This window comes from Coloeus monedula, assembly GCF_965178545.1.
Source record: "Coloeus monedula genome assembly, chromosome: 4".
NCBI classification, from domain to species: domain Eukaryota; kingdom Metazoa; phylum Chordata; class Aves; order Passeriformes; family Corvidae; genus Coloeus; species Coloeus monedula.
Genome location: NC_138784.1, coordinates 62408144 through 62434614, shown reverse-complemented (window position 1 = coordinate 62434614; position 26471 = coordinate 62408144). Strand labels below are relative to the sequence as shown.

Sequence of the window (26471 nt, the reverse complement as noted above, 5' to 3'; positions counted from 1 at the left end):
CAGTAAATGTAAACATTACAGATAAGTAATCTGGTGAAATAATCTTCTTAAATTCTATAAAAATATATTATTCAACCAAGGAGGATTCCCTTCTCCACTCCAATTACACATACCTAACACAGGTGACTTTTTTTTTACTCTAGAATTTTATTATGAGGGTGGAAGGGGACAGGGCAAAAGACTTCTATGGAGAACAGGTCAGGAGTAACACTACCGGCCATGAAGGTTAGTGCAAAGGCAAGAGAGCATGACAAACATCAGGACATGGCAGAAAGGATGACAAGAACATCAGGTAAATAGCAAGCACCGCCACCAAGAAACTGAATATAAAACTTCAAAAATTACGGTAGATGCCCATTATAGAATAATTTTAATGAACTTGCAAAGACAGTACTTCAGACTAATTTAACCAAGGAAAACTAAATGAAATCTCCCTGAAATAAAACAGGCTATACAGATGGAAGTCTAGTACTGTGGGTTTTACCTTTGGGAGTTGCAGCCTGCACAAGATTCTATTCTTTCATTACAAATCTGTTGTGTGGGGGGCGGAGGAGGAGTAACTGTGTTACAGGGATAAAAAGAATAGCACAATTGTTGTAAGAACATCTAGTTTTCTCTATGTATTTCTATCCATCACAATCCATCCTGAACTTCACATCTATTTTTTCTCATTACCTTACCCTATACCATGTCAGTAAAGAATATTTTAATGCTGGAAGGGAATCACTCCATAAATAAAAGTCCCTGAACAGGACATCACAAATTCATTAGTGAAGATCATTAAACAGCATTCGTTTTAAGAGAACAGAGAAAACAAAGAGAGCTGATCAAGCTCCATCAGGAGAGTGAGGAGGACTGGCAGGAATAGCAGCTGTGCTCGAGCTCAGATTGGATTCATGTTGGCAGAACTGTGAAATAAAGCCTACAACATACTGTGCCTTTATGAATCCTGCTTTCCCAATAAAAGGCATCCAAGGAATTTAATGCTTATGTTTTGCCTTTCATAGGCTGTTTTAGTTAGGATGGTTTCTATACAACCAGATTTGTAGAAGTCCAAGATGCAATTATTTAGACACGCTGCTCCTTCGAATGGTGCCCTCTAACAGATACACTAACACAGCCTCATTCATCTGAGTACCTCCAAGTGCTTCATAAACGCCAATTGAACAGATGCCACGAATCTGAAAAACATTACTGCCGGAAAATTTTCTGCTATCTGACTTGGTTACAATAGTACGTTTTATTATACAGTAGAAAAGGTCAGTGCAAGGAGAAGAGTTTAAGCTATACATTTAACAGCATTTTCCCTGTATCAATTTTAATAATACATTTTTCACAGTCAATTTTGCAAGAGTCAGGTTCCTCCTGTACCAAGAAAAAAACCCCACTAAAAACTACATTAAAAGACTCAAGAGTTTCTTAGGAACAAAATTAAAAACAAAAAGTTATGTGAGACATACACAAAACCCTAAACTTCAAACAAATACAGAGGTATATGGAAGACACATATGTAAAAAAAATCCTTCTTATTTAAAAAAAAATGTAAAAACATATATTTAGGATTACATTTAAGAGAAATTTATGCATATTTTGTACCCTGGTCAAATGAAAAAACTTAAGTCGTTTTATTTCATCAAATCTCTCATTTCTGGGCATAGAATACAAAAAAGGAGGAAAAACCTAAAGAAAGAATGGATGGAGAAATGTGTAGGAAGATCTCAAAGTACATAAATATAGTGTTGTTCTTTGTGTTCCCATGTCAAAAGTACAAAAGTAGGACACCTATTATATATTACAACAGAGCAATATAAACCAACTTCCTCTGACTACCTTGCTGGGGGGAATGTTTTTGAGTATAACATTACATAATACATTCATGCAACTACCTTAACCTGCTTTAAATAAGTAACACTTCAGAATTTGTGAAACTGATGAACCAAAACTTCCACAGCTCAGACTTTCAAACCTGAAACTCGGGCTCAAGCTCAAGCCCAGAAACTTCAGGATTTCAATGATTTGTTATCTTCTGAGCAAGAATTCAGAGAAGTTCTCTAAGAATGGGATCACTACACTCATGCATTCTCAAGGGGGATCACCTATGCAGGGAAACTGAGCAGCGTAACTATTTTCCTTCTACAGGTATGTATACCAGTTCTTTTTTTTCATCTACCCTCTTTCTGAACCAACCTCATAACCCTGATTTCTCTGCTACTATAGAACAGTAAAGCATTATTTTATAAATCAAGCTTCAGTTCAAAAGGAAGAAGAAAGTGTCATTCACTGCAATTCAGAGGCAGGTGAAAGGGCTGCAGTGTAATGTTCCAAGACAGAATTGCCTTTTCTTTGTGCTTTTCTTAGGTTCTGTCTAAGCAAGCTGACAATTTATTTAATCCATCCATGAATGAAGGTAAAAAGGATTTGTCCAAGACGACACATAGTTATAAAGTAGAAACTGTAAGACATCACTGTCTATTGAACTCTCTTCAAGACTAAAAATAAACTTCTCCAGTCTTAAAAATGCTCTAATTGACTCAAAATCCAGCCTGGTTTGTTCAACTTGAGATACAGATCACTCAGAACTCAATGCATAACTATTCTAACTGCAAGTGTGGCATAACAGTATGATAGAAACTTTAAATAAACATATAGAAAACCTACCATCCATAAATCTGATTTATTCACGTTTTGCGCTCACCAATAACAGAACACTTACTTACTTCTAATATTTAGTATTTTACTAGAAAGCCAATATGGTGCTTTGCATTTCACCAGAGATAGATGTGTATGCCTTGGTAATACAGATAGGAGCAATATTTATTATATTCACAATGGCAGAATGATAATTTTGTTTCTTATATTACCATTATCAACTACAAAGCAGGTTTTCTGTAATAAGCATCAGCTTAAGGCAGACAGCAGTGAATTCATTCTAGTAATTATGAAAACTAGTGCAATAATTAATATTTTTTAATGTATCAAAGATCATATTTAGATTACAAACAAAGGAGAGCATTACTTCAACACCATTTCTTCAGTCATGCTTGCTTTAATGTAAGTTCAAGCAAGGAAATCCTAAAAAGAGCCTGAGAAGATATAATTTTTCAGATCATTTAAAAACCATGCACAACTATACACAATGGTTTATACTCAGAGGTTTCCTTCTTTAAATATGAGTAAAGTATCATTCTGTAGACACTGATGAAGGACTACAGTCTAGGTTTCAAACAAGTTTCTATTTAACTAATAATGAAAGAGAAATTTTATGTCAGTTTCATGCACTATTAATTTTTTCAATCAATTGTAATTGTAAAACATCCTTTGAGCAGTAGCAGATTTTTCCTTGCTTCTCTTTTCTGCACAAAGGTAATGGGGCACCATGGAGAGTTGTATATTTTATTATTATTATGGGAGAATTACTTAAAACTAGTTTTAGTACATTCTGTTTAAAATCTTGTCTTGAAATTGCAGTATTTGAGTCTACCCAGATTACGTTTTTCACAGTAATTTTTCCTCCAGTCTTTAAAGCTATCAATATTTACACAGGCAATGATCCTCAGCTTTAAACAGTTAAGACAAGGAAAGCACCATACTCAGATGCAATTGCTACAGCACTTTCTCATTACATATAAAGAAGCATTTGACGCATGAAGGTTGGAAGCGAAATCAGTTTCCCTACTGCTTTTCATTCATCATGCAAGGTTACAGTTTGCAAAATTGCTCACAAACCATAGAGACTGTATTTTTTAAATAACTTTTAGAAGATAGCACTTGTCTACAGTACCCATCTTAAGACCTCACAGCACTTTTGGCTACCATTTTAATCATTGTTATAAAGGGAAGAAGTTGAATACCGAGTAACTTGTCTGAGAAACAAATTTACACCTAAACCCAGCTTCCACGCAACTGTCTGTGAACTGTCATAACAGAAGTATGATTCTTTGTCTCCTACCTAATACCACCTTAGGATTTTGTCCAATGTTTCATCCATTCCCAGCTGATTAATTATTTTTGCCTCAGTTTTTTTCCCTTTGACTTATTTCTACTGATGAGTAGAAATGGAGAGTTAGGAAATCTACCAAAGTGGGAGAAATGAAGAAAAGAACTTCTTTACACCTTCAACTATGTATCTATAATTTTTTTAAACTTTAGGAACTAGTTTGGTTACACAAAGGAAATCCCAAATAATGAAGAATTTCTTCACTGAAAGGGTGATCAGGCATTGGAACAGGCTGCCCAAGGAGCTGGTAAAATCACAAACCCTGGAAGTGCTCAAGACAACCAACAACAGGACACAGCACTTAGTGCTATGGTTTGGTTGACATGGTGGTGTTTGGTCAGAGGTTGAACTTGATGATCTTGGAGGTCTTTGCCAACCTTAACGATTCTTTGATATTATTTCAGATTAAAAATATAAAAGACAGGAATGCTATTACTTCATTTGTACAAAAATCTAAATTTTATCAGAGATTGATATTTTAAGTAGATCTGTGTCCGTCTTTTCTCCTTCCCAATGCCCACACAGATAATAATACTACTTCTGATATTTTTAAGCAGAATGAATATTGAAAGAAAAGCTTTTGTTAAATGGAAGAGAGGGGAAAAAATTATCTCCATTGTCAAAATTAATAAAACCAGGGTCAAAATGTCCATTCAAACTATGTCTTGAACTGATTTTTCCACTGCTATTGCAGCAGGCTCATCCTTGAAAAAAAGGTTATTTTGGAAAGCCTCTGGGCTAAGGGTACATTTCCTCAAATTCAGCATTCTTTCTTGGTACCTTTTTGGAAGTAGGATTCCACTCTGGAGAATGCACTATGCATTGGAGAATCTCCATTTGAAGAATTCAACAATTACACTGTTTCTGTTGCCAGAAAGAGTGTAAGTTGTAGCACTTCTAAGAATCAAGTCATTTTTATAACCACTATGTACTTTTTATATACATACACGCATTCATACAAAATATAACTATGCTACATCTATCACAGGAGTTAGAGAATAACTACTCTGTACACAGAGTTCAGCTGAACATGTCAGGCTCACAGGGAGCACTGCTTGTCAGTGGCAGTGGTGACAGCAGTTTTAATGAAATCAAGCAATCACAGATTTCCTCAACAGCAACAAGAGCTGTCTTGTGCCAGCTGAGTCAGAACCCCAAAATCCCAGGTTTGGTAGAGGACCTGGAACAGTGCTGAGAATGCCTTGGGTAGTGGACACTGCAGGCATTTTGAGCATCCCTGTACTTATCAGCTAAACTGAACAGCAAAGAGTTGGGTACTGTAATTAAAACCATTTGGTTATGATTTTCTTCTCCCAGAAGAATTTCTTCATTTAAAAGTTCAAATAGCATTCAAATATCAAATAAATAAATTACTAACTCATTAGGAATTCAAAAGCCAAAAGGCAGTCTAAGAAATAAATTTTGTTGTTCAGAGGGTAAAACAATAGCTGCCTGGCTGCTTTCCTGAGCCTCTGTCAAAGAACTGGCTGACCTAATCTGTGACCTGCTCACACTGTTCACTGCTTTGGTATCTAACAAGCACTTACTAGATAATAGTAATCAGTGGAAATTGGAAGCTATACATTAATCGGTGAATGTGTAATATTTGTCAAAAGAGAAACCAGCATCTTGCATTATTTTGCAGGTGCTAAAATTACTTACAAATAATAAAAGCTCAAGCTATCAAACTATGCGACATTCACATTTATTTCTATCTGCTACTATTATTCCACTATGTCAGTAACCAATAATGCTATCCTAGAGTAGAATATTGCTGCCAATTTTACAAGTAAAAAAATAAAAATAGGTTTTGCCAGAATTAAAACTGCATTTCTTTCCATTTATTTATTCATTCATTCAACAGATGCATTAGCCAAGACTGCACAAAACCAGAATATTAAATTATATCAGCTGGATGAATTTCTAAAAAGAAACTAAAAAATTAAAAAGATTAGTGATTTGGTGAATTCATTTCTTCAGTATCTACATCTAGCAGCTCTCAGCGATCTGCAAACATACTTTGAAAAAATAGATGCTTTCAGCCAAGCACAGAAAGAAAAAAATAAACTTTGCATCGTAATCACAGATTTAAACAAAGATTTAAAATTACAGATTAGCAATTTTATGTGGACTCTCTACAGTCCTCAGTTCCCTCTGCAGCTGCTGGTCCATGGAATTTTTGGGATCAATCCCATTTCCATTCTCATTTCTTTGTGTTGTGGATCAAATCTACTCAAGAAGTTTTGTGCCCAGCTGATCGCAGGATGCCATTCAGCAAACTGCCATATTTGGCAGTTGTACCCAATGGAATTATATTGTGGTACCAAAGTGAAGAAATATTGATATTGCTGAAGAATTTTTTCAAATCCCCCAAAACTTAAAGCAAGGTTTACAAGTCAAGCTCTTAGCAGTTTTGTACAAAAGCAACCATGAAATTCAACACTCAACATTCTCTATTTATAGCAAAAGATCATTAAGAAAATGAAGCCTATATAAATAAATCTGAAGAGCAGCTCAGTCACCCTTGGAGCAATTCTCACAACTTGCCTGTCCTTGTGTGTGACTCCTTTAGTTCTCATCAAATATTCATGCGAATAACTCCATGCCTGGCTCATCCTCAATAGACGTCTTTTCTTCTTCCTTCTGCCACATCACACACACACACGTAAGGTGGCATTGGGAAGGATAAGAGAAGGGGAAATGCACCAATACAACGCACCTAATATATTAATGACAATTTCTTTTCAGTATGGCACAACCCAAAGTACCACATCTAAAAACATTATATCCAGTTTGTTCCACTCATAATATTGATTTGTTTAACTGTTGTTAAACTGCATGGTACTGCTTGCTTATAGGTTTTATTTATGAAGCATCTTTACACTTAATTTAACTTCCTAGTTGATGTTGGAAGCAACAGCTTCTCAATGTCAAATTCCAGGTGAAATATTCTCCAAACATGGTTTGCATTTTTGCCCTGTGTTTAATAATCTTCTATGCATGTGGCAAGGCCTCTTTCCTTAGAGATGGGGGGGTGTTTAATTTTGAAAAGCTGGATGATGAAGTAGAGAGTGCTAAAGTGTTTCATCAATACATTTTTTTTAAATCTCATTAATTATTTGTATGTTCTGAAGGTTTGTTTTGCTTCCCCACCCCTCTTCCAATGCAGTTGAGGGTTTAAAGCAATTTAGATAGAAGTTAGTGCAAGAAATCATTTATATTCTAACTTCACCAAAACATTACCTTACTTTAGAAAAAAATAAATTTATGTCTTGAGACATAGATACATGAACTGTTTTTTCCACTCAAACCTCAATTCTCTCCTTATTACTCCAAAGCATTGCCTTGGTTTAACTTCGTCAAGTCTAGATAGACATTAAAAATCTGTGCTTAAAGATCTGCAAAGAGAATAAATATGGAAAACTTCTACAGTCCATGCATTCTTCAAAAAGAAACCGATCTTGTATTATAGAGACTGGACAGATTAATGGAATACAGACAGACCTTCCAGATCTGCACTAGGCATCTAGGACATAACCAAACTGTTCTTCTACAAAACAGACTAATGTGAACAGAAATGATGAAACAGGATGCTCAGGCACTGTGGTCGTGGACATCACACAAGAAGCTAAAATCCTTAGTTTAAGTGTTAATCCACACTATCTCTAACTGTCCACATAAATTTGCTCTAGATTAAGGGTACAGAATACAAACTAAAACTCTGTGTCCAGTATCAATCTTTATTGCCCCAAAGTATACTGTAATATCTGCTTTGCCTACAAGCTTCAAAATTACTGAGCGTGGCTCTTAGACTCTCACAAACTCTATCATCACAACCTGTAACAGTTATCAAGGTATGCACTTAACCGACAGTCCAAAGAGCCACTGAGTCTCATACATACAGATGCACTCAAACACCACTGGAAAATCCCTGTTGGAAATATTCTACACTAGACCTGTATTGCTTATTGTGATAATGTCAGCTTAAAGATTTCAGGGTGGGAGTATTAAACAAAGCATTAGCAAGAGTCCAATAAACAGGTAGATGCCTAGAATTTTTTGATGGTGGCAAACAAAATAGGTTTCTGAAGAATATTTAAAAAATTTTCAGGAAAAAAACAACTGCCCCAGGGGGAACAGAAAGTGCTGTCTGAGTTTTTTCTATTCCTTCAACAGCAAGGCAGCAGAAAAGGTATTCCAACATAAAGCAACTTCAAAAAAAACCATTTCAAGCCTAACCACCAGCAAGCTTAAAATAGTAACCACTTTCAAAGGGCAGGCTCTCCTTTCCTTTCATTCTTTCCTCGCATTAAAACTAATTTGCTTGATTAATAAGATAAAATAATGTTCTCCATATCCAGCTGTCTCTCAGGGGGAATCATTTCTCTCTGGGCACCACATGTACTGTGGAAAGAATGAGAACTAGAAAAGCCCTCTACTTGTGCGAGAATGGCAATTTCTCTTTTAGAAAGACGGCATGGTAACAGGCAGTCAGTATGTAATAACTCACATGGTTTTCCTGTTGATGGGTTGTTGCTGTTGCTATTCTCCGTCTTCCACATTTCCTCCAGGAGCTCCTAACCCAAGGTATCAATTTGCAGAGCTGCTAGCCTACCTAGTAATAGTGAAGCTTCTCACTTTGAAAGGTACCAGAAATAATGCACATAACATTTTTCCTTTTTCCTACTCCAACTACACTTAATAGCTTCTATCACTGCAACTCATGCTACCTATATGTTTTAATTGATTATGTAGATCATCAGTGAAGGCTGCTGAAGAATTTGACAAGCTTTTTCTGCATAAACCTGTATTTGCTCATCATCCATCCGTGTAACAAAAATGGTTTGAACAACCGTTTTAAATTTCTCAAGATTTTATTAGTAAAATAAAACTTAGGCTTCAAGCCTAATGACTGCAAAGCCACCTCCAGGCATCAATAAAGCAAAACAGTATTCCCTTCCTCAGACATACCAGTGACACCACTGCTCTCAGCCTTCTCTCAAAAAACAGCAAATGAAAGCATTTTTCACACAAGCTGTGGTTTGCTTCAGTATTACAGTAAGTGATTTCAAAGACAACAATTATGCAGTGAGGTTAAAAATACTTTGGAAGTTGGAAAAAAACTGAAACTATGGTTTAGGCACAAAAATCCTTGATATTTGAAAGCTTCACAGACAAAATTAGTTCTTCATATGCATGCACATGCATGCATTTTAAAACAGTTTAGGTATTTATTGTAGATTCTACAGCTACAATATATATGTTTTTTAAAAAAACCCAGAAAGTATGAAGGGGTTTATATTTCTCTTTCATTTAACCACTTAAGAAAGTAAGAGATGTTTTTCAATAATCAATAAAAAAAATTAAACTATATTATGGATACAAATTATGAAAATGAATGAACCCAAACAACAGAGGAAGAAAGAAAATAAACTGAATATGATACCAACACAAATCTAAATTTAGATCAACATGCACATCAATCAAATGAATATTTTTTTAGCAGAGGAAACGTGAAGCCAACAGACTGCACTTAGTTTAATTTCCATATTATTATGCATTTATCATTATAGCTTATTACTTTTAAACTACTCTCACATGTCTTTTTATGGCACCACATAAACAGATTTTCTATCAGTTTCCCTGAACAACCTTGTAAAAACAACTAGAAAAGCCAGGTGGCAAACAGGGAACAACAGAGTAATTTATCATTTTAAAAATCGGACAAGGAAACATACTGCATATAATTTTTCAGATTCTGAGAACTTAATTTGTGGAATACCACCACTGTCAGACTGATGTGGACAACTTCCTACATTTGAACTGAACACAGAGGCTGACATGGTTTTAACTGCTTATATCACTCATTCACAACAAGGGGGGGGATCTAAATACTGTCCTTAGGTTTTATTTTGTTGTCTGAAGAAGGCAAAGCATGCTCCTGTCCCATGGAGAGTTACTGTGTGTGGTCACTGAACTTTGATCTTAAGGGTAGTAAGCCTACTGGATCCTTTTCACACACTTTTTGTAGTGCCTCCAAACCAAATCAGCCAAGCGGCTACTTGAGCAAGACTGACACATAAGAAGTCACCCTGCACTGAGGGTGATCTTAACAAAATTAAAGGGACATGACAGGTGATAGCTATGTGTTCACTCTTTACTTACAGGACAATTAAGATCCTAAGATTTGTCTCTTAATCTCAGCTAGAAGAATGCTCACTACTAGGCACACCATGTGAACACTTTGTCTTAATTAAGAGACAATGGTACCGCCTTCCTAGTTTGCAAAATTACTAGAAACAAAGTCTATCCAAGATCTCTGATGAATAAATAACTCTTAGAGAAAAGTCTTCTTGTTTTCTCATTTTGTTTTAAATTAGCAATTCCACTTAAAGAATTACAGCAGGAAGGTGTGTAACCAAATTCCTGCATCAGGGGATTGTAACAGGGCAGTTAGTGCTGCTCCTGCTGCTGCCCATCCCGTGTACCTGGCTAGGCATGACTTTCACAACAAGGATATCTGATGGAGAATCCTGAACCAGATCCTAAAGTTTAACCCTGCATGTTAAGTTCAGCTGCCTCCCAATCCAATGCAACATAATCAGCCAGGCAGAACACTTCCTGACACGTCTCCACTGAGACTGCTGTGCGATGCATGAGCACAGAGCTGCCAGGAGCTGGACTTGGAGGTGCCGGGCAACACAGCCACCCAGCAGCAAGGAACAGCACTGAAAACTTCTTCCAACATACAAAATATCTTCATGAAAGAAAGATAAGCAATCTCAAGGCAGTACTTCCTCATTCTACAGCCACACGACATCGGGACTCCAGCTCCAGCACATTTCAGCTACTGTGCTAAACCACTTTGCAACTTTGGGAATGAACGTTCTTTCAGGCACACTTTCACAAGGCTCACACAAGGTGAGCAGGTGGCTTTTTTATTTGTATGTTCAGAGCAGTACAAAAGATACAATGTCAGAACTCCAAAAGCCTTTCCATAATAATGAAAATCCTCACTAAAATTCAGTAACAATTACCAACTTATAACTAAGATTATTTTACAAAAGCAGAAACCTCTCAAGTTCTCAGAACAGTCAAAGCACAATTTTAATGAAGGAGAAACTAAACTCACAGCAATATTACAATTTTTAAAGAAAAATGAAAAAACATCTTGAAATTTATAGTCACTAATTAAACTCTTGCCAAAAACTACTACAACATACAGGACAACTCATTATGAATGTTTATACTAGAGGACAAACCACCTCAATGGAGAAAAGCTGAAGTCAGACTGATGTTATTTAAATTACTATTAAATTTACCAGCCACAATTCCCTCCTGAGCATAACTGATACTGGGTTGTTGGTTTTTTTTTCCCTTTCCACTAAAATGCTTAAATAATTGTGCAATAATGTACTAGGACTGTGATTTAGCTGTTCCACTCAGCCAAATTTATTGTCATGATACAAAAAGGATGCCTTCCCTACATATGAGTGATAGCCAGCACTGGTTTTGCAGTTTTTCTTTGGTGCCACCTCATTGTGCAAAACTAAAACAAGATACATTTTTGGTATTAATAGATAAAGGACATTCTCTAACTTATGTATTTTCTCATGAGTATAGAACCTTCCAGGGCTAAAAAGGTCAACAGTTGTTCTAACATGGAATATTACTGAACAAATAACCTATGCCTAACAATTATATAAACCCAAATGAACCTTATAAGACATTCTTACTCCATGGCAAAAATAGTTACTTTTTCTGTACTTAAGCTGCTCTGCTATCATTAACTCTGCATCTTGAAAATTAATATATACACATTATATATAAAATATATAAACATGTAAAATATAGAGACTATTATACATAACATTTACATATGAACTATTTTATATCTATTTTAAAATACATGTCTTTGTGTTGCTTCCAAAGGTCTTCATCTTTGCAAATACAAGAGGAAGCACAGTGAAACAACATATAATTATTCTGGAAAACCCAGATTTTTCCAAGGATGTAATTCTACAGTGGCAGAACCAAGATCAACAATGTCCCATGTGTAGGACTGTTTTCTGTCAAGGGAAACATGAATGTTAGAGAAGTGGAAAAAAAAACCCCACAAAACCCAACTAAGTCATTATAAAAATAACTAAACAAAGCAAGTTGTAGGCAATCAAAAATAAGGGAGAAAATAAACATAAAGGCTAAGACACTGAATGGAAAATTAATTTTTTGGATGTCAGTCCTTGCTGCAGAAAAGGACTAATAGCTTTGGAACAGTTCTCTATAGCTTAAAGAAATGAGAATAAAGTACTTGAGCCAAAAGGAAAAAAGACCATGTTACCATCTGAGTCAGAGTGGTACTTATCTACAAATTCTAAAAGAATTTTTGTCATCTCTTCAGCATATCACTCCTAAATAATAATAAAAACCTTTATGACTAGACCTTGTGTATGGGTCAGGAGTCAAGATTTACATAAAAGCATCCTGCAGCATGATCCAGACCAGCAAGCCATAATTTCAGTATCAGGTAAAGCAGAACACATTTACAAATTCAGCATAACCAGGGCACATCAGTACAACTCCCAAACCCAAATAGCTATTATCCACCGCTTATTCTTCCTTGATACTGTAGAAGTTACTGTATTTTCAACAACATTCTAACAAGTTTTTTGCAACTGACTACTGAAGAAACTGAGATACAACAAGGTAAGAAACAATTTTAGATATGGATCACAAGCTCCTAGAACTGATACAAATCATAAAATATTCAGAAGAGCTATGTTAGAATTGGGCATCACACTCCTCAGAGTGAGTAAATGAGAGGTACAGAGGACCTATCTAGCTGGAATTGTGCAGATGCGCCATGTAAATAATACTGAACAACAACACCAGAGCAGGATGTCCAAAATCACCCAATATTAATTTTCTAAAGCAACTTGAGGTCTAAAGACACTATCTGGCGCTAAAAAATTTGTATGAGTTAGCATCTCAAGTCTCTAGCAAATATGAAAACAGATGACATTTTTAGACCCAAAAGCAGTAAAATTCTAAACAGTCACTAAATGAGCAGCAAGATTCAGACTAGGAAACAAGATGTGCAGTACAAAGGAAGAAAGTGTTGCTGAAGTATTCAGAATGAAAAAAAGAATAATGCAGAGAACAAGGGCAGACACAGTCTCCCAAATGTGCCAATAAAGATCTTCATGAAGATCCATGACACGTGGATGTTAAAACAGTCTGCAGTAGGTTTACATAAAGTTAAACCCTAAAACACATTAAAAGAATGCTAAACTTCCAAAATCAAGGACTCTGATAGAGAAACAATAGAATTGGGTTCTTCATTTGGCCCTGCTAGACCTTGCAAGTCTAGTAAGTCTTTCTAAACAAACTAAGCTTATTTAAAACACTGCAGTTCAGGAAACTGCATTCAGGGTGATCTTATCAACACAACAGCAGAGCTTTGACCTTCAGATCTAAAGATGACCTACCACCATTTGGGAATGCACCAACAGTCAATGCTGGGACATTACTTCCTCTGTGTAGAAAGCAAGACAGCAGACAAAAAGACTGAAGAGGACCAAGAAATACACTACAACTTGCAAATTTCTCAACTTCCTGCTCCCAGCAAAACAGAAAAACATATTCTCACATACAGTTATGCCTCCTGAATTGAATTTAGAAGTACTACAGGGGTGTATGTTATGGCAGTTGCAATTATCTCTATCCCTGTGCACCCAGTGTCTCTTTACATGCACATGCCTCTACTCCCTTATGCTCCACTCTGCTTCAAGCTCCTGCCTCTTCGCATTTCTTTTTCCCTCACATCAGACCCAGCAGCCTCAACCCTTCACAGTCTATTCTCTGTTACCATCTGGATCTCCCTCTCCCCTTGTGTTGTCATTCTCAAATCTAAGACCCTTCACCATCAGTCTCCTGGTTTAGGACTCCTGTTTCCTGATACTTCTACCTTGTCATTACCTTTTCATCCCATTTTTCACTACCCTAAGAGCCAAAATACCAGTCAAATTCTTTCTCTCATTCTGTACTGATATATAAACAGGTATAAGAACAGCACATTTTCTGTTTATGCTGGGTGCCTGCACATGGCTCTTTTTGCCCACTCTTCCCTATCTACCCTTTGAGGATGATGTCATCTGTTCACACCATCTTAACTAGCATCTGCACAGCAGTGGCTTATAAGCATGTCTATCCATCCACCTACTCCTGATTGCCTCCATATGGTACTGCTTCTTTTCCTGATTTTCTCTCCAGAAACTTAAGCTTAATATATGTTCACAACTCAGCTCCTTATCATCCTCTCAAGCACTTTTTGCAGATAAAACTTCTGCCAATATCACCTCCTGTCATATAGGTAATCTTTTGTGACCCTTTCGCCTGCATTTGAACCATATATTCATGGTATATCCAAAATCCTGCTACAATTTTCCTCCGTGTGTACATCTTTTTCTAACAGTACAGATCATCCAATACCTCCATCTTTGTTCAGGGACACACTGAAGAATTAAAAAGGGAGATGGAGATTCATCTGTTTAAATTTAGACAGGCTTCCTTACTTATCCTTAGTCATACTGAAAGTGAAGCAAGTAAATCTCTTTAATATATTAGTATTTACGCTTTCATTTCAGGAATCCTCTTTATCACATCACCCTTAGGAGCTATGCTGGTATCACTGGTTTCAAGCTCTTGGGAGGCAGACGACACAGAGACAGCTCAAAGGGCTCAATCAGCTGCTACTCAGCATACCCAGCTGGTACCTGCTGATCTCTGTTCAAAGTTTTGGCAATCTTTATTTACATAGTTTCTGAATGGAAAAGAGTATAGAACAGGAAGCATGCTAGATGGATACAATGCCATTTTAAAAAATAAATAAAGCATGCTGTTACCTAAAGATAAATAATATATTGGATGTCTGGCTGAAAGAAGAAGTAAAGAGAAGAAATAAAGACATCTGAGTTACACAACTGCATTTTTTATTTGCATTAACAACCTAAAAACAGAGGACCCCATCAAAATTTGACCCAAACTACCATCTTAACACAGTTACTTATGTAAGAACTCTACTTTAACATTTAGTACTTTATCACACTTTACAAAAAAACCTTAAAAATCTTTTAAATCACGGTGAAAAAAAATCCCCACGTTCATTTGAGATTAAAAACTACCTACAGGAAATTTTATACTCATATATTCTTAAACTATTTGTTTCAGCAAGCCAATTTTTAAAATAGTATTTTGGGGTTTATACTGAATTTATCTCCAGCACCAGTACCAATTAAAACAGATATTGTCCTACACTTCTCATTATGTGGTTGTGAGCATTGCTCATACTGACAGAACAGATTCAGAAATAAGTTACAAAATAAAAAGTGAAAATGAAGACATCGCTTGCAAAGTGAAGGTCAAGAACATCATGCAAGAAAGACATCCTTACAAAAACCTGTGAAGTCTCTAGCAAAATTCATGTGGAACATAGACGTTTATATTTCAACAAAATTAATAACCTCCACAACAACATTGTACATAGTGACGGATCCTAAAAATAATTTTTTTTCTGATCATGAATCAACCGAATTATCACATCTGAATAATTATCAAGGTCTGAATAATCTCTGTGCATCCTAGCATAAATTTCCCTAATATTCATGTCAATACCAAGTTGTCCTGAATATAACTTATTGCTGCAAGACCTAGATGACCACTTGCATGTAAACATGTACGGTGAAACTCAGCATGGCTTAAAGAGCAGTATTATTTCAGAATGTTCTTAGGACAAGAAAAACCAGCCAACCGAAACAAACAAACCAACAAAAAATCAAACAAAAACCCCAAACACCTAAAAGGTTCAGAAATGGAAAGTAGGCAAATTCAAATATAGATTGTTGGAAGCTTTTTAAGTAATAAACCTTTAATCTCTTTTTTTTTTCTCAGTGCCATGTGGTTTCCAGTGTACACAAAGTAAAGAGTGAAAAGGTAAAAATAAAACAGGCATACCCTTAATATATTCCAGAATTCATAAATCATTTGTAAATTTAGTCCTTTTATAAAAGAATCCTTATATAAATCGGGGGGAGGGAGGGCATCAATCCCATATATGAAGCACAATTTAAGCCCAACATCACTGACCAATCAAAATTAGTGAATGCACTGCATCTCTCTGCAGTGAGGAGAAGCGACAAGGTAGGCTGTCATTCTGCAAAAGCTGCCCATCGCAAGCTTTCCTCTCAGAAGCACTGCTTTTCTTTTTTAGAAAGCCTGAATCTCAGTGGTGTCTCAGGAGACAAGAAGCCTTCAGTATGTTAAATTACGTTCATTATGTATTTTCAGATGCTTATTGATTCTACCGTAGGAAGAGTGGGAGACTGCAGCAGCCTGTAAACCAGAACTAAAGCAATTGTATACATTAGCAGTATGCTGAAACAATGGCACAGTACAGGCACAAATTTTCAGTAAGGTCATTTTTTGAAGATATGCTTATTACCCTCTTTCCCTTCTACTCTGCTAACAAGTGAACAAAATGAATCCCTCCAACCTGGAACTGCTTCACCTGCATCGAGAATTTACCAAATCTTTAGTGGAGGTAAGACCTGTTCCTTATTATGATATGCAGAATAAGCAACATTAAACCAAAGTAAAAATTGGAGAAAAAAAGGCAAGAGATCAGATTCAACTTATATTAAGCAGTAATATATTGTTATATTTAAGACCAGAAAATATTTAAATGCTATTTCCCCTTTCCCATTAAAAATATAATGATAGAAAAATGTTATTCTGTATGAAAGTCTTATAGAATATTAAGAACCTGTTTTATTCATACAACATGAAGACAGTACAGTTTGAGCTCATACAGTATTGAGGAAAACAACCACATAAAGCAGCTGGGAATATGCTTTTCCTCCCTTAGCAGTATTTCCAAATATTGGCACTTAAATACGTTTCAGATTTATTCAGTTACTCTTCGAAGGATCAGACAGTCTGTAATTAGTGTATACTTATTGCTTTATGAAGGTTGGCTAATATGACTAATCTCTGATTGCTCAAGAAATCCCCCTTTTTTGTTGTTTTTTTAAAACTTACTTCTTTCGTTATCCTGTACATTTGTTAAAAGCATGGATTTGCTAAACATTTATTTCAAGAACGGAAATTACAACAGTGTGCAAATTAAACAAAAGCATATTTTATAAAAGGCTCATTAACTCTGTTCAGTTTCTCATTAAAAGACACGAGAGTTGTAGGTATAAACTACCTGCTCACCAGAGCTATAAACTACATTTTCTAGCTTTAGCCACAGACACTCTACACCCAACAGTTACTGCTTCTAGCCAGGATTTTTTGTAACCTGCACTATCTGGGGAACAGGAAACTTGTCCAAAAAACCTAAATTCATGTAAGCTGACAGAAGAATATGATTTTACTGGCAAATAGAGAGCAGGCTAACTGATTTTCTACGTAATCTATAAGGTCCAGTTTTAGAGATCCTTTATTCATGAAATAAGTGATATTAGAAAATATATTCTTGCATTATTTTATTTTTGAAATTATAAGCCCTACTTTTAACCTTTTTTTTCCTCCCCTTCACAAGGGCATGCAGCAACTAATTCAGTTTTACAACTGACAATATGAAGAATGCAGTTGACCGGGTATCTTTGTAGCTGTATGACCTACGAGCAGCAGGATGCATCTCTAAAATGTATTCTTAAGACATAAAGGAATTAAAAACAAAACATGGAACACACTTGCATTACCATTTACGTGCATGACACTTCAACAATATACATGGAAGACTAACATATCTGCTCAGATTTTCATTAAAAGAAGAGTGCAATGATTGATTCTTAAAATGGTGAGCATTTCTTAAAGAGGGATTTATAATTTAAAACCAGAATTGTGGAAACTACTGATGCATGAAGAGACAATGAAACATGAAATCCCAAAAGGAGAATATGCATACTTCACCAGCAAGCTGAATAAAGGTTTAACCAAGCTTTTTCTATACTACTCATTAAATAACTTACTTGTCATAATGACTAATGGATATTTTTCTCTCAATTTTATGATGTTATGTATTCTCCTTAAATCAAAATAAACCAAATTAGGTAACCCATGGTTACTCTCAAAGCACATGAACTGGATTTTATGATGTATAGCAACTTCTTTCACTAAGCCATCACTCAAAAGTAATGAGCAGGAATATTACAGAAAGAAATACGCAACCATAAACTAAAGGATGTCCACACACTCTGAAAACAGAGATCAGAAATTATTTTTCTTTAAACCTGGAAAATAAAAACAGGCTTCTACAAAATGCAACAGGGGAAGGAAATTAACATCACTTAAAAGAAGGTTTATTTGTTATTGCTGGCTTGAAACTCAGAACAGACACACAGAATATGCCCTGGTCTGTAGAAGTATCTGAGGCAATTAAGAAGTCCCCATGTTTAAACAGATTTTTTTGCTGCTGAACTGCAGGAACAAAAAAAAGGAAAACAAAAAAACCTGCAAGAAATGAAATAAGAGCTCAGCTACCACTTGATTTCCAGGTTACAGTGCGTGTCAAAAATCTCTCAGTGACACCATGTATCAGTTTCTGCCAAGCTGCTGCCACGCTGTGCCAGGCCCCTGAGGCACAGAGAACAGGTAGGTGCCCCAGCTCTGCCCGCGCAGCGCTGGGTGAACGAGCTGCTGCCCTCATGGCTCTGCTCCCCGCACCCGAAACCGAGGCAATGCAACAAGGAGGTGATGTTCTATCTATTCATGATGACCTAACACATCTGAGGTTTTCTGTTTTCACAAAATCTCAGTTGCTATAATGTTAGGGTGAGACTGTAATTTGTTTTAGCAGATCTGCTTTTGATTTCTTCCTGGCTTTTGCTAATAGAAAAGAACTTCATTTATCCAGAAATGCATTTGGAATGGTTTCTTGAAATCCATTCACAGCCAGGACAGCATACAAGAGGAGATCATACTCCTGAGGGTTAATGTAAGATGGATAGAGGTTGCCTAAATTAGAAATGAAACAAAGCTTTTGAAATATTTCTTGTTTCATTTCACACCTGAGAGTAATACGTTCTAATTTACATATTTTTTATTTAAGAGGCACATGTGAAATAACTGTTGAAGAATACCAAGAATTTTCATCATACAATTTGCAATTAATAGTATTGTTCAACTGAGGCTTTTCAGAACTGCAGATGAAATCCATTTGCATACTGTATCCCAAGTGTGCTTAATTCATACTTTCATTTTAAAAGAGCTCAATTCTGTTCACCTTAGTGCTATCTACTTTAATATATTCAGAATAGAACAAAGGTCGACATTCAAACTTATTTTCAAGCCAAATATGTCCCCTCTTAAATTTAAAGCTACCTAAAAAAAAAACCTCTCCAGTATCATAACAAGAAATTGAATAACCTCTCTTTTATTTATTCAGTCAATTACAAACTCAAGAGCTGGCTGACAATATAAATAACACGAACACCACGTACTACATGCAGATGATATATTTAAAACTTACTGGCATGTGTAAAACTAAGTAGATGAGACACAAAATAAAAAATCTGCTAGACAAAATAAATACCTTTTTGATCCTTACTTATTCCTAAGAGAAACATGCTATGTATGTAAATCTGTTGGGTTTAACTGCAGTTTGGAAAAAAAACCAAAACCCCAAAAAAAACCCCCCAAAACCCAAAAGACACAATTTTCTTTCTAAATATTATTTTCTAAAATTATTCCCTTAAATCTATTCTGGAATAAAATTAAATACTATTCCATTCTATGTAGGCACTGATTTCTTGAAGAAATTGAATACTCAAATCAGAAAAAGGAAATGTAGTATTTTATAAGAAACTTAATTTCCCAAACCCACGTAAGTTTTGCATTTGAAATTATACACACTTATATAAAATTGTTGTAGTAGCAAGCATCATACACATAGATGCATAAATGATAAAAATGAGCAGAAGGTTTAAACTCTGTAAAAATCTGCTGAATTACAGAACATCACATTTCAGTCCACAACATTACTGTAAACCTCATAAGAAAGAGGTGGATAAATTGGCATAAATAATTTAAACACTCTTTTTATGATACATAAGCAACAGTGCTCCATGTTCCTTTCTTTTTCCACAAGAGCTTTTTAAAATGATCTTGATCACTAATTTGTTAATACTTAACAACATTCTTCTAAAATGACCCTCAGAGCAATACAAAGGCTATGCACAAAGTATGGTTTATTCAACAAATGAGCCCTTTGTGAAAAACCACATCACTATAAACAAAGGCTTGCCTCCCTAAGTGGAAGCTTTTCACTATTTTTTCTTTTTTCAAGCAAATCCTGCTTTCTTTTAAAAAGGAAAGACCTTATTCTAGATCTTCAGGCTTTTGAGCCCATGCCAATTAAAGCTCAAAACATACTGTAAATGAAGAGTTTGGTAACAATGTTGCTTTTCCTCCCTCCTCCTTCCCCAGCATTTATCTACAATAAGTGCTAAAAAAAGAAATCAAATAGTTCCATATTTTATTTCACCTTTCAGGAGAAAAACCAGCTGCAACAAAAGAATGTGTTTCTCCCCCGTTCTGGAAGTCAACATGCAGTCTGAATCTAACATCACAGTCCGAGATGCCATTGATGACATTGATACCAACATGTACCAACCACTGTCATATCCATTAAGCTTTCAAGTTTCTCTCACTGGATTTTTGATGTTAGAAATTGTTTTGGGACTTGGCAGCAACCTCACCGTGCTGGTACTTTACTGTATGAAATCCAACTTAATCAATTCTGTCAGTAACATAATTACAATGAACCTTCATGTACTTGATGTAATAATTTGTGTGGGATGTATTCCTCTAACTATAGTTATCCTTCTGCTTTCACTGGAGAGTAACACTGCTCTCATCTGCTGCTTCCATGAGGCTTGTGTCTCTTTTGCAAGTGTTTCAACTGCAATCAACGTCTTCGCTATCACCCTGGACCGATACGACATCTCCGTAAAACCTGCTAATCGAATCCTGACCATGGGAAGGGCTGTGATATTAATGACATCAATATGGATCATCTCACTTTTTTCCTTCCTGATTCCTTTCATTGAAGTCAACTTTTTCAGTCTTCAAAGTGCAAGTACTTGGGAAAATAAGACACTTCTGTGTGTGAGTACAAACGAGTACCACACTGAACTAGGAATGTACTACCACATTCTCGTTCAGATTCCAATATTCTTCTTCACTGTTATAGTAATGCTAATTACATACACCAAAATACTCCAGGCCCTAAATATTCGGATTGGTACAAGATTTACAACGGGACAAAAGAAGAAAAACAGAAAGAAAAAAACTATTTCTTTGACCACTCAGCATGAGACTACGGATGTGTCCCACAGCAGTGCAGGCAAAAATGTCGTCTTTGGTGTAAGGACTTCTGTGTCTGTCATAATTGCTCTACGCCGAGCTGTAAAACGGCACCGGGAGCGACGAGAAAGGCAAAAGAGAGTCTTCAGAATGTCCCTTCTGATTATCTCAACATTCCTTCTCTGCTGGACACCCATCTCTGTTTTAAACACCACTATCTTATGTTTGGGCCCAAGTGACCTTTTGGTAAAGTTGAGATTATGTTTTCTAGTAATGGCATATGGAACAACTATATTTCACCCACTACTTTACGCATTCACAAGGCAAAAGTTTCAGAAAGTTCTGAAAAGTAAGATGAAAAAGCGAGTTGTTTCAATAGTGGAAGCAGATCCCATGCCAAATAATGCTGTAATACACAATTCATGGATAGAGCCTAAAAGGAACAAAAAGATTACCTTTGAAGACAACGAAGTAAGGCAGAAATGTTTAGTACCTCAGGTTGTCACTGACTAGATTTCAGTATTCACCAAAACACATCAAACGGAATATTTGAACAAATTGTAAAAAAATACTGCCAAATAAGAAAAACTTTTTTAACTATTGGCGAGACTGTATATTTTCAATATATATGTTAAATAGAGTAGGTCTTGTATATTCGATTTCTTCATTATGTAAGATACATGTTGCATGGCTGTTTGTTAGCGTAACACCATGTGTATATTTGTCAAAAATATTCAAGTCCTCTTTTTTTAGAAAATAAATAGCCTTAAAGAAGTGAAAACTTTTAAAAATATTTGTATGGCTCAGTTTCTCTGTAAATATAAAAGAATTTTTAAGCAAAAATTGCACTTGGGAATGCTTTTCTATAGCACAAATTCATCATTTTGCATGATCTGGTATTTTTAAATTTAATTCATAAACAGTATTGATCAGAGTAATTCTGAATGTTATGCAGCTACAACCTGGAAGCATTTTGACCTCGTATTTAGATATCCCACTTATTTCAATCTTCTCCAGCATGTGACTACCATGCACAGAAAAAGCCATTTACATTATGTCCTTCAGTGAATGGTTCAGAATCAGTTACTTTTGAGATGGGGAAAAAAAATTCAGACTGGTCCAAAAATTGACAGTACTCTTACGAAAAATAAAAGGTTTTGCATATATGATCTCAGATCCACAACTTCTACATAGAAAATACACAACTTTGAATAATTACAATGGACAGGGTAGATGTAAAAGGCTAAATGAAGGAAAAAATCACGGACAAGAAAATTATTTGGCTGCTACTAAAAGACAACCAACAGAGTCAATCCTGTGCAAAGGCTTAGATTTTTCACAATGAAGGGGCTTAGCTAGACCTCTAGTGGGACACAGGGACCTTTTATACAGAAATTTTTCATTCATACCATCTATCTACATTGATATGATTGTTAACTGCCACAGCTAAAGCAGTAGATAATTTTTCTTGCCCTTGATAACTTTATTATTTTCCAGTGTGTTCAGTTCTGGCCTTGTCACAAACCAATCATCAATACTGCTAGCTACCCTATTCCTGTATTTTCTGGGCAGCCATGGCATACTATTGTTCTACATCATCTTCTTCAATTTCATCTTAAACCTGCACTGAAGAATGAAGAAGCCTTACGAAGTTATCATAATCCATAGCACTGTAAGCAAGAATTAAGATATTCACCCAAACATAAGTTTGTCAAGTTGTTTGCACCATGCCATGATTAAAAATTTCGTAATTTCAATGAAACAGTGGCGGGGAGGGGGGAACCAAACAAAAAGCTGCAAAATCAATGAGCATGATTTCACTCTTCTTGTTACATAAACTGATCAGTGTGTCACCAGCTACCAGTATATTTAAAATGCTAATTCTCAATAACTATTATCTCATATAAAAAAGCAGAGCATATCTTTGAATATGAGAGCTAGTTTGACTAAAGTATTACATGAAAAATTAGGATTTCTAAAGCACTTTTCGGAAGTTGCATATAAAAAACCAGGTGCAGTTTTAAGGGAACAAAAAGCTCTTTTCTACTACATCGCTAAATTATTAATCATATGTGTTTTGCCAAAACTGGTTTTGTGCTTAAAAAAAATACTTGTAAAGTACCTGAGTTAACTTGGGCTCATGCCTTAGCTTACCAGAACAGAAGACTCAAAATATAATACTACAGCTCCATATTCCACAAACAATAGCCACTTATAATCATCCAAATTCTACCTAGAAACTTTATTATCTGATTGCTAATAACTGATTATGTGAAATTACCGTGTAACATATATTCAATGTAAGATATATTCAAACATATTTTCACTGGCTTTGTTTGTGAAAACTAGCCCAACACTACCTGCATTCAACTGTACCCATTCAGAGCATTTTTTTCATCCAAGTTATCTTTATTTCCTACAAGAGTTGAAATCCTACCTCTTATGTCAGAGGCTGCAGAGAGGAAGTAAATACAATAAGCTTTTTTTTAAAATCCCACAACCTCCACATTTACCACTTTAAAAAATCTTTTGGGAATAACTTCTGAAAAGAAATGTACCCAAAATACTTAAGCAGAAACTATTATTTTTTCTTTTTTGTGCCCCTTCATCAATTTCCTTTCAAGCTATCCTCTATATTTTGAACACTAGACGGAAGAGAAGGTGGCATGTATAGTGTTAATATCATAAGATGATGTCAGTGATTACTAATCTTCCAATAAAGCATTCTTAAATGAAAGATACTACTCATTCATTTACAAAGAAGGAAAGGAGAAATCATAATGAACAGATTAATAAGTCTACATCATGTCCTTATCTGAAAAAAGCATATAAGAAAAGCTTTCAGACTTGAAAGGTTTTTTGACAACATAACTTTACTTTTTAAAATTAAATAAAGCCTCAAGAATTACACATTTAGTGTTAAAAGCTCATTCATTAGAAAGTCAGATGCAATGAAGCAGCACTTCATAGCAGAGAAAGAGCAGCCTAGGAATCACTCAAAGAGATTAAGCCCAGTTGTAAAGGTTATGTCGATCATAGTCATTGACTGCCTTTACAAACATAAGCAGGTTCATTTTTACATTTACCATTCTTTATCTTCATTAATTTTTTTAAAAAGGGACTTATACTATGTTGCAGTACACTTTGAGGGCTGTAGAAGAAAATTCTGCATACAGCAGGAAGGAATACAAGTAAGAATATAAGCCATCCTACATACACACAGAAGCCACTATAAAACAGAACCATACATGATCTGTAGCACATGACAGATTAAACACAAGACAAAACAAAGAGTAAATTGTGAAGACACACTACATATCCTACAGACACAAGAGGATTTCAGGCACGATATGAAGGTGTGCGTGCTTGACAGATAGACTAAAACAAAATGCAAAGAGGCAGCATTGCTGAAGAAAAAAGGGCAAATTTATGCCATAGTATTGTACAATAAGAAGCCCACTACATTCTTAAAAATGATCTCACCACAGTGAGTCATTAGTTCAGTTACATTTCACACCACTCAGCCTAAGGTAAGCAGAATTGTACAGGACTCTAAAAATATTAATTCCAGCAAACACATCTCAGAAACACAAGCAAGCACTGCCAATTTCTACACGTTCTCTGTCTCTAAAGTATTAGCTGGTATCTGACTATGTTGTTTTTTAACTGCAAATGCACTTCCATTCAATTTTACCTCATTAGGTTGTCCCACCCTAAAAATACCAAAATAAGCAGAGTGCAGTGCCAGTTATCTATTATAATATTCAAGAAGCATACCTTCACACACTAGTACATCACAAACCTGTGAAACAGAAATGTAAATACATAACAAATATCTAGTTTCCACTAGGCAACAATTTTTATGGATTACAAGTCACTGCTACATGGTCGGAAGTTCTGTTTACTTTATTAGTGCCAGGGGAATAGCAGTCACTTTAGTACTTTCTAAATATATTAAATTTAAAATGTATGCAGTTGGATACACATCAGATCAATTCACGTCTCTTCTTTCATTGTTACATAAATACACACATGTATGTCATACATAATTATTATTTATCCATACACACCAGAAGTTGGGTTTAACATCAGCATCTATTCTATATTTATATGAAGGAGTTTTGGTAAGAGTCCACTGAACTGGACTGACAGGCACCGTGTCCCACCACACATAGACTTAAACATCCTATCTTCCCCACCCTTGTTGGGTTTTTTTGTTTTAAATTAAATAATACATTGAAAGGCTACAGAATTTACCCAGACAGACAGAAAAAATTTTTGATTGTGTTAGCCATTACACATACTATATGGCAGTGCACATAGTACCTCCTTTTAAACACCAATGTATGTGTTAATCATCAAAATTCTTTGATAGTTGAATATTCTAGAATTATGTTTGTTTCCTATGAAGAAAGTTTTAGTTGCCAATTGCCATTAAACTCTTTTGAAAGGAGAGAATACAGCACTCTTTAGCAAAGTTTCAATGCAGTATTAAAAAATCTAGAACACGCTAAATTACTCTTCTGTCATCTGTTGTTCAGAAAAAATACCTCCAACATATAGCTAAGGACAATCAGCTTCTGTCTTAAAATCTTCCAGCCTTGTAAGAGCTGGACTCCTACTTCACACATTCTTCCATAATATCACTGAATGTATTTGTCTTACACCATGAGGAAAGAAGAATCTGACTCTGTAATTACCTTCTTCTTTTTCTACTTCGTAGAACACTTGTGCAATTCAGGAAGCAAAATTAAAACCACGGTTTGGGTTTTGTTTTGGTTGGGGAAGGTTAAAAAAAAAACAAAAAACCACACATACTAATTGACTAAAAGAAAAATCAAAATCACTCAGAGCCAATAAGCATTAAATAAGAAAGACATGAAGAAGGTGAGGAGTACAGGTCCAGTGGAAAAAGGCAGAAGGAATTGCTCTAAGGCAGCTATGGCCATCAGGACCACAGACAGGCAGAGGGCAACATGCACTTGCTCTGCAAAGAAGGCTAACCTCATTTTTTAGGTTGTAACAGCCAAAAAAACAACAAGAACTTATCTTTGAATCATTGAGTGTGAGATGTGGTTGTGCCAAAATTGCCGGGGGAGAGGGGAGA

At 35.6% G+C, this 26471-nt stretch overlaps 2 protein-coding genes across 2 annotated transcripts in view; one reads left to right on the top strand and one right to left on the bottom strand.

Annotated features, from left to right (window-relative positions):
• Positions 1-26471, bottom strand: part of COG5 (component of oligomeric golgi complex 5) — a 185545-nt gene that overhangs the window by 131107 nt on the left and 27967 nt on the right. The window lies entirely within an intron of this gene.
• Positions 20576-21877, top strand: GPR22 (G protein-coupled receptor 22; the record flags this gene model as incomplete). Its single annotated transcript, XM_082279681.1, has 1 exon — positions 20576-21877. The coding sequence occupies one exon, from the start codon at positions 20576-20578 to the stop codon at positions 21875-21877; it is 1302 nt and encodes a 433-aa protein (XP_082135807.1).